Source organism: Aedes albopictus, chromosome 3, assembly GCF_035046485.1.
Source record: "Aedes albopictus strain Foshan chromosome 3, AalbF5, whole genome shotgun sequence".
NCBI classification, from domain to species: domain Eukaryota; kingdom Metazoa; phylum Arthropoda; class Insecta; order Diptera; family Culicidae; genus Aedes; species Aedes albopictus.
In genome coordinates this window covers 219,255,195-219,265,382 of record NC_085138.1, presented here as the reverse complement: position 1 = coordinate 219,265,382, position 10,188 = coordinate 219,255,195, and the positions used below count along the sequence as shown (strand labels likewise).

Sequence of the window (10,188 nt, the reverse complement as noted above, 5' to 3'; positions counted from 1 at the left end):
GTGTCTTTGCTTAGAGTGTTTTTATTCCTAACCAATAAACAATAAAGATAGGTATCTGCGCGTTCTATGCGCAGATCAAACGGGAGCTCAGCCACTACCCAAAGCAACGACGTCTAAATCATCATAGAAGATCCAAATACTTTTTTCCTTGGTCCTCGAGTGTCGCAACTATTTCGCGTTAGTGCGCTCTGCTGTTGACGAAAAGAATATAGATGCACACTACTTCCGACATGATCCAGAAATCGTCACGAGTTGAATCGTGTCACGCACGACTCAGTTGTGCGACGTCCAGTTTGGTGGCGAAGCGACAATAACCAACCTTACGGCAGCGCATGAAAGCAAACCGGCAGACAAATAATGGTTCAATATCAAGATGTTTCTCTATAAAACAAAAATACGCAGTAGAAATAAATTTGTATTACAGTATTATTGTATTTTTTGGTTTTGAATTTAAATAATTTATATAAATAATATTATTTATACACAGTTTTTCTTGATCTCATATTCCGGGTTTATGAACGTAAGCAATATGACGCGATCAATCGTTATATGAACATAGAAACATAATTTAGTTTTTAGTAAATCCTATGTCTGCTGTTCCATGCTAGGAGTTATCGAGCTATTGGATGTTGTGCCGGTTATTGGAGAAGCGGGAGAAGATGTATTTCGAGTCGGATTGCTACACTCGGTTGTATGTTTTTCGGATGAAATCACTACAGATTCACTATCAGCAACGGACGCCGGATGAGATTTACTCGTTGAATTCTTGGAATTAGAAATGGACACAAGAATAGTTTTTTTTTATCACAGTTTGCATGTTCAGAAGTTTAAATTGTTTTATTGGAAAATAACTGAACTAAATATGCTACATGAACTAAGCTGAATCATTGAAAAGAATTTTAAGTTAGAACAAAAAGTATAGGAATCGTGTAACCAAGTTCTCCTGTCCCCCAATAGGTACGTCTGCGATGTGACGTCAAAAATCCAAAAGAAATAGATGTTTAAAGAAGTGCTTGTTCACAAATCAGGCCAAACATGTCTAAAGGTCCTATCAGCAGAAGAGAGGCTCTCTTTGGTTTCCCTCTCTTTCGTTAATATCTCAGTTGGTCGGGGTTCTGCTAAACCGAACCAAAGACCATTTTTTGAAAAATTTAGTTTTCTTAACCATTGGATGAAGAATATGATGATCTTCTTTTCGTGTAAAAATCCAGTAATTCTGACAGCTCTTCGTGGAGTAAATTCAAAATTTCTGTTTGGCAGAACATCCAACCAGAGTGAACTGTAAACCATTCCATAGAATCAGCGAAATATTTTAGTTTTGGTAGAAATGATGAACATTTCAAGTTTTTCTCATCGCTGTCAGATTTCTAACTTCTAACCGACTCATAGTAACAATCTGTGAGAGAATTTAACACGTAATCAAAAATACGGGTGTTGGAGGATCGATTTGGATTTCGATGGCGTTGATCGCCATTTTTCCAAATCACAGTCAGCCAGACCGAACCAAATCCACTGCATTTAAAAATCAATTTATTCTCAACAATACAAAGATGAACTGGCTTTGAATACATGCGTTATGTTGATACACCTCATACTGATTATTTAACCCAGGAGCCGTCATTGAACAACAAGGCTAATAAGGATAATATAGCTTGAAAAAAATCAAACACTTGGTTCGCTTTGGCTGATCGAAAAATGGCGTTTTCACGAAAACCATGCTAGAGAAGAATGTTTAGAACTTGATTCAGACTTAACAACTGACCTTCAGCTAAGTAAAATGACCTAGAGGTAACGTGCTTCGTTATCACTTAAAGGACCCAAGTTCGAATCTCTTTAATATTTTCGATTTTTTTTTTGTCTTAGTTCACTTTGGCAGATCATTTTCATGGTTTTCTTCGACCAGTATAAATTTGAAGTACACAAATTGCTCCATTTTCACATCTCAGGACCTCAGGGCATGCAAGGACATCATTTGACATAACCACTCTTGTTCTGTGCCTGCACATGCACCGCCTATAAAAAAACATAGATGGGAAGCGCTGAGCTGGGAGGGCTTCTGCCGTTTACATTTCACACTATTTTGAGACCTTTGTGCTACCATACTACGCGTCCTCTCTGATTCATGTAAAGGATTGTGAGTGATATCGATTGCAACTTCATAGACACTGAAAAATCGAGATTTTTTTTATCACATTCCGACTGGTTTTCTCTGAAACAAAGAAACACAGTCAGCCACACTGAACTATAAACCATATTCCAATGTTTTTGTTCAGCCAGAGTGAACTGAGTGCAAAGTACTGAGAAATTAAATGGTATTATATCAATGATTTTAAATAATTTACATGTTTTCTTCATCTCTGATGGTTAATAAAGGCTTGTAAGTTACATGTGTGCGAAAAAGTTTCAAATAATCTTAGCTGTTGTTTATTTCTGAGTGGTTGAACTTGAAGCTTAATTATCTCGGAATAAACTTTTTGGCGCTTAGTTCGGTTTAGCAGAACCCCGGCCAGTTGTTCATTTGTATTATGATTGTTTCCTTGCATTGAACGATGGTCAAAACAATCGTCTTTTGATTTGTACTGCAAAAATATTTGAAAAGTGTATCATTACACTGCAATAATTGAAAGAGAAAGTGAACAAAGAGAGCCTCTCAAATGCAGATAGGACCTATTGAAATGTTTGACCTGAAATGTGATAACGCTGGAGAGGGTGGGTGGGTGTCCTTCATGGTATTACAGCCCGAACATTTGCCCAAATGTTACGAAGGGATGGGTGGATGTCAAGATAGGCCAGTTTTGGCGTTTCAGAAAAGTTCACCATAATGGATTATTCTGTTTTCTGTAAGCGAGCAAGATCAGAATGTATTTTCTAAGATAAGATTTGTACATTCAAAATTGTACCATTAGTGTACCATAGTGATACTTAACTGGAGGATACTGCGGGTCAAACTTATAGCTCAGAAGAATACTGCAAGTGGTAATCGGAATACGCGTATCTGTCACGCATCAACGGTGGGAAATAACAGGTACAAAACTGGTAATAATTAATCAAAGAGGGTTCCATAAAAGTCGATACAAGTACAATTTTACAACTTCATTAATAAAAAATCTAAAAAATATGTGAGGATAATAGGATATGTGTGCCATCAGTAATCACACGCTCCCATTTTCATCCTATTCGAAAACAAGCGATTCCGTTCTTTTTGTTTTCATGGGTGCTCACTTCTAACAAAAAATACAAAAATAAGAAACAAAACAAACAGCGCTTCAATCCTTTGTTTTTCGTAGGATGAAAATGAGAGCCACATGCTTAATAAGGGAACCAATACCCTAATTAGAATTGAAGGAAAAATTGGTTTTACACATAAAAAAACTTGACAAATAAACAATACTTTGTACACGATGTAAAAATGATCAGTCTTATATAGATGTCGGTTTAGCATGGCAAATATTTCCCATGTGTAGTGAATCAGTTGTTTTAACTTTACCACATTGTGACAGGATTTTTGTCAGTGACAAAAAAAAACAAGGTGAAATTGTTGCCATCGTTAATTACATTGGAAATCTGGAAAATTTCTACGCGCACGGTGCACGATATTTGTCATGTTATGTTCAAATCGACCCAATTCTGTGTTGCATTTTGGGATTGTCTCAATAAACGCAAATTGACATGCTTGAAAATTAATTCGCCACCCATGTATAATGAACTTTTCGATGATTTTCATCTTGTAACCAAATGCTTCTATCTACCTCTCTCTTAAGAATAACAACGACATGCTGAGGCAGCTTGAAATAATATCTCACATCAGTTCAAGCATATTTTTATTTAAAGGTTGCCTTTATAGCGTTAAAGTTTTAACGATCTTCAATCGCAGTGAGACACGTTTTTGCGCACTACTGAATCATCGGTCACATAATCTTACCACATTTTGAGCTGGCGTTTTGAGCTCTGGCGAAGTCGTCGATGACTCATATCCCACATCCGAATGAATATTAACTTTAGACATTAGTTTACTGACGTTAGTAATAGGAGACGGACTAGAATTTAGGTTTCCCTCGTACGACGCAAACAACAATGCCGGTTGTTGTTGCTTCGGCGGACAAGCCTGTTTCGTTGTTTCAGTAGTTATGGCTGTTGTGGTTACTGGCGATGCCACATGGTTATGTTCAATGTTGTTTTCAATCTCATTCTCATTTGGTTCTTCTTGGTCCTGCAATAAGTGTATTTTTTTCTGTTGATATAATCACAGTCTATAAACGAAAAAATAGATACATTACCTCTTCGGGACAAAGCTGAAATGCCATTTGCAGAACGTTTTTGGCAGACTGAGATCTTTCCAACACAAAGCTGTTCGTGTTGTCGTTGCTCTGCGCCGGTGGTGACCAGGAGTTGTAGTTGTACTGTCCACCAGACCCTCGATGCCTGTCTAGTTCATCCTGCAGCCATTCGACGGCATGTGCCCACTGGCGTGCCACTTCAACCGTGCTGTGCAGCATATTCAGCGCCACACGACTTTGGTTAAACAGCTGTACCAAGCATTTGATGCACTGGTAGGCTCGTTTTTGGTAGTCCATTTTATTCCTCTGAATAATATCCAGTAACCCTTCTCGGTCTTCTGAAAGACCTGCGGAATACAAAAAAATAACTAGTTCAATTGGCTGAAAGCTGATATAATAGTAGTGTTCGCGAAATCTCGTTTTATTTCAAACTAGAAACATAAGTATGAGTAATACTACGCCGGACGTTTCGGTTCGCCGCTGATGCTCTCCAACCTCGGGATCAGCTTTCACTCTCGACCTGGTCAGGCCACTTTGCCCACTGTGCTGCCTATAGGACACGATCGGTGAAGTACTAGATTTGTAGCAATGAGCTGAATTTTTGTATGGTGAGAAGGTCAATTCTCCGTTTCTGCAATAAAATGGTTCAAAAATAACTAAACAGTTATCCAAAGTTTTGCACAAACAGCATCAAATTAGGTAAAGAATCATAAAACTCACGCTTTTTGGACCATTTCATTACAAAAACGGAGAATGGACCTTTTTACGATACAAAAATTCAGCTCACTACTACAATTCTAGTACTTCACCGATTGTGTCCTATTGTCTTAAATAAAATCCGGTTTTCTTGCGGACACAATCTTTGCAGGGTTGCTATCCAGCATTTTGAAACATACTATGGCAGCCTTCTGTATTATTTATTTATAATTTATTGACAAATCGACATTATCGATGGTTTTTAGACGCAATTGCGAATAACCGATAATTAATAAGCTAATTAATTATATTGTCAACGAACTCACGTTCCGTAACCAATCGACCACCATTCCCCACAAACCGAATCCATCGTATTAAGACACCGTCATGTTTTTGAAGAAATTGCTTTCCTGAGAAGCTGAGGGTTCATTCAAATATTACGTAACGCAAAATTTGACAATTGTAGACCCCCTCCCTCCCCCACGTAACAAGTTTTGTATAAGGGTTTGTGGGACGTAATTCGGACCGAGAATCGATTACACGTCGGATCAATAAAACTCTAAACCAACTACTGACATTTATTCACTTGACGCAACAATAAATGACAATGACATTGAACAAACTAGGGGTGCACAAATGGTGGCACCACAGGTTTTTGAAATTTTGTAACACAGCGTCCCTCCCCCCCCCTAACGTTACGTAATAATTGAACGAACCCTGACCAGACTGATCAAAGCAACGAAGGATGGTATGCAAAGCTGCGTAAGGGTTTCGAATGAACTATCCAATTCATTCGTATCTCGCCTGGGACTGCGACAAGGTGACGGACTCCAATATCCCTCTGGAAGGTGTAATGCGACGAGCTGCGGGGCTCAACAGCCAGGGTACGATTTTCACAAAATCTAGACAATTTATAAAATTTGCGGACGACATGGACATTATCGCCAGAATATTTGGAACAGTGGCAGAACTGTACACCCACCTGAAACGCGAAGCAGCAAAAGTCGGACTGGTGATGAATGCGTCAAAAATATGCTGCAGATTGGTAGGCGGAACCGAACACGATTAGACCCGTATCAAACATTGACTCCGCCCCCAGGTTGGTGATTGAGTTGGTGCTGTGTTTGACCGTGTGTGATGCTGTTTGACGAACCGATTTGGCAGTTCGTCAAACCGATTTGACGGTTGATGGTTTGGTTGGCAAAAATCAAACCAGTTTGATTTTACTCAAACCAACGGTGGGCGGAGCCAATGTTTGACGAACCGATCGTACCGTGTGTAGTGTTGTTGCACAAACATAGTGCGATTTCAAATGGGGGATGATGTTGGTGCAACCAAAGTGACATGTTGGTGCAACACGATTTGGCAGTTCGTCATACGGTTGCAGAAACATTCGCTGGTTCGATCAACCTGGGGGCGGTGGCAATGTTGGTCAAACGGTTTGAGTAGTGTGTAGGGTGCCTTGATGTGATGCCACGATAGACCGGGGTAATTTCGAGGTGGTGGATGAATAGTATTCAATGAATACTGACGGCTGATAAGAATGTCAGTCCAAAAATTTGAAGGCACATCATCAGTGGAAGTTGTGCCTACTACGGGCTCCAGAAGAAGCAGCGGTCACCTCCGCAGTTCTTTTCGTCACCATGAATAGAGCAGAGTACGATCTTTTCAATGCAACCAAGAGATGGAAAATCAGTTCGCTCCTTTTTGAGATATGACTTTTTGGAAAAGTAATTTCTTGAAGAAAAATGTAAATAACTTATGCGAGATAAAATAAGTAAGAGAGATAGAACATTGAGCACTTTGGAAAAATATGTATCGTCGATTGTTCTGAAAGTGCTCTGAACAAAGGTTTTACGAGAAACGACTGAAATTAAAGTTATTGTAAGAAAACTGACTTTCATGGATCACCCTAACATAATTCTTTCTAAAGAATCGTAAGTTTGAAACCAAACGTGCTCCAAATTAGTTCTTTTACAACTTTGTAGAACAATTAGAAAACGTATAAAAAATATTAAACAGCAGATGTTTAGAACCACCCTAATTTCACAAAGATGAGGTCAAAGATCTAAAAATAAGAAGAAACTTTTTCAAAGACATCTTTTTTTTTTTTTTTTTTTTTTTTTTGCTAGGTTTCTAGCTGCACTCTGAATAGAGTTGAAACCTCTACACTAGACCCGAAGATAGAAAAGAGTACGTAGTCTTTCAGAAGCAGTTTGCCAGCCGTACGCGGAAAATGATATCCATTAAGACACTGTTGCCTACTGACTCAGAAAGTTACGGTAGAAGGTTGGAAAGTTTTCAATTGGTCAGTCAGTCAGGATTTGCCTATGTAGTGTTATGGTCACACGGTTTGTGTTTGTCGTCTTGTTCGATTTTGTAGTATGGTTCAATATGTTTTTCTTCTCGTTAAGTCAGTTGTCGTATGTTTGTTTTTTTTTCATCGAATGAATCAAACCCTGTATGTTAAAATATAGTCGATCCTGTGTCAAATTGTTTTCTTGATTTCGCTAATCGTTTTCTACTTCTCTGTGTTCATCTCTTGTGTTCTTAAATTGTCATCGTTCCAAAACCCACAGAAACATGCAACTGAACTTCTGATATTTTTCTGTTGGTGTCAAAATACCATCTAAGGGCCGATTTCTTCACCTCGGCTTAACTCGTAAGCCAGGCTTACCCATACAGTTAAACCTGGCTTAACGCAAGCCAGGGTGAAGAAATCGCCCCTAAGAGATAAACAAAAATACGTCAAGTTGGTCAGTTGATTGCAATAAAATTTTAAAATAATAAAGATTGCTTGTCAACTATAACAAATACTATGAAAAATGTTCAAATTCGTTCAATTGTCCTATCGGTCCTACCTAGATAAACCATGTCATTTTCTCAAGCGTAGCGTAGAAATGTCAACCTAGTCATACACAAGTAACGTTGTACAGTTAATAGTCCTGTTCAACGACGTAGGTTGAACTTGCTCGAAGTTGCTGCATCCTACTCATACCCATTTGTCAACAAATGAGAAAGAGCGGGATGGAGCAAGTTCGAGCAAGTTCAACCTACGTCGTTGAACAGGACTAATAAAAAGCAGTCAGTTTTTGTCCAAAATGTCACGTCGAACGCATTGACGTCAACAATGCGTTTAAGTGTTCGCACGTTAGCTTCGAATCTATCAGCACAATTAAGTGCTGCAAATCTCCTTCCCACTATTAATTCTTCGGTCGATTTTAATTGCTTTATTTAAAGAAAATATGACCAACTAACATTCTAAAAATTCGAAAAAGCGACTATGACATTAATGAATTACTAATCAAAATCAACCGAGAAACGTGGGAAATAGAGCCCAAACAACATTTTGAAGTCAGCTGGCTGTAAAAGGTTCCAAAACCTGTCACAAATCCTACAATACTTTTATTAGGATTTGTAACGATCATCAAAACCTTCTCAAATCCAACCGACTTGGAACTATTGCTTGGGAATAGACTCTAATGAGCCCTGGCGGATCCTCCATGTTTATCGAGCATGTTTGATGCATATGATCAGCCATACTCCATCTGCAGCAGCCGGTTCGTGATGAACCGTTGGAGGCGCATTAAAGTGTTAAAAAGGTGATATGTTTCACTAAAGAACACTACATTACAATAATCAAAATGAAACTCCTTCACTTTAATACCGTCAACCCCTGCGAACTTGGCCAGGGAAGAAGAAACTTTTTCAAAGACATCAAGTATTTAAAACTAAAGGTTTAGGCACAAACATTTTTGTCTTCGTAAATACGGCTCCGGACCCATTGTACATCGATTGATTGCGCATTCAACGAGGTATTTCACAGGAACTTTACCTGTACCTACAGAAACTTTGCATGTAATTTCTTCAGGGATTCAACAGATATGGGGTTAAAATTTTTATCATTATTATCATCGCAAGTTACTGCAAGAAATGCTATTATAATAAAAAGTGTACCTCGAAAAAGGATACTAACAACATTCATGTACCTTTTGCTAATCTTGCTCAGATTGCTTTTCGGAACAAAGCCGGGGAGTTAACTTTGCTCCAATCTTATGCAAGAATACCAAATGCACAAATGTCATTATTCTATTATTCTATTCTACTTTCAATATAGTGGACTAGTGCGCAATAACACACTGAAAACAGGAACACTTTAGAATAAACTAATTTTATGTTGTGCACTTACCCATTATTGCATTGTGTATCCTGTGGTGTTGCCAGGAATCCTCTATTAACAACAACTGTAAAAGCAGTTCCGTATGGTGCCTCATATTATGCCAGTAGGCATAGCCGCAGTGCCATAACAGTTCTGCTAGCAAAGTTCGGGAAAAATGGGGATTTTCCCAACTACAATACTGTAACAGTTTCACTCCTTCTTCGCCAATGTTGGTATCTTCAATTAATCGCTTGACGTAACTGAAAAAAAAAAATGAGAATTAGAGGGTAATTAAACCGAGCAACTGTTACATTCATTTTTTGACGCGGATATTTACCTTACTTTAATGAAGAGGTAATCGTTGCACTCCGGAGAGAGTGGCATCAACATATCATGAGTTATGTGCGGATCAATGTAGATATTTGGTTTCGCTGGCGCGTTATTGATAGAACTGTGACACCGACTCGAAATGTCACAGGAGCGAATTAAATGCGATACCACATGATGCAGTTTGCTCAGATCTGGATACTGATACTTTATTTGAGGTCCAGGACCTTCGTCTAGTGCTACTTTCATAAAGATGGCAGGAACGTTAAGCTGTAGAAGAGAGATAAAAAATTACCAAAATGCAAAAAAAAAAAAATATTTTGAGGATTATTTCTCAAATTCGGTTTTTATTGAGTGAAACCACAAAATCAAGAAGTAAAAATATAGTATCGTTGCAATCTAGACACGATCGTACATCTGTCGTTGAATAGCGTGAGGTTGTACCACAGATGTCACACTCTGATCGCTTCCCATCGATAACATTTTTAACGAACGATTGAAATATTCAGTAGGTGATCAATTTACCACTCGCGGCGCTGGCATCGTTTTTGCTCCTGTTTGACACTTGCTCTCTACCGCCATCTAGTGGTGGTCCGGCCAAACACAGTATATTTAGCATTGGGTGCTTACGTTTTCGTGACGTTTTTCAATGAAGTTTGTTCGAAGTGTTACGTCTGTTTCTCTGTGGTTGTACGTTACTTTAGGTAAAAAAAATCCAAAAATAAGAAA

At 38.5% G+C, this 10,188-nt stretch overlaps 1 protein-coding gene across 2 annotated transcripts in view; it reads right to left on the bottom strand.

Moving 5' to 3' along the window:
* Positions 1-408: 408 nt before the first annotated feature.
* LOC109406727 (probable ubiquitin carboxyl-terminal hydrolase FAF) overlaps positions 409-10,188 on the bottom strand; it is a 52,095-nt gene continuing 42,315 nt past the window's right edge. For both annotated transcript variants that reach the window (XM_062858958.1, XM_062858957.1), the window contains exons 15-19: positions 9,470-9,729; positions 9,163-9,392; positions 4,278-4,624; positions 3,923-4,210; positions 409-765 (exon numbers count right to left, since the gene is read on the bottom strand). In XM_062858958.1, the coding sequence (XP_062714942.1) occupies positions 586-765; positions 3,923-4,210; positions 4,278-4,624; positions 9,163-9,392; positions 9,470-9,729 (1,305 nt within the window). In that variant the 3' untranslated portion in view covers positions 409-585. The remainder of the gene's footprint in view (positions 766-3,922; positions 4,211-4,277; positions 4,625-9,162; positions 9,393-9,469; positions 9,730-10,188) is intronic.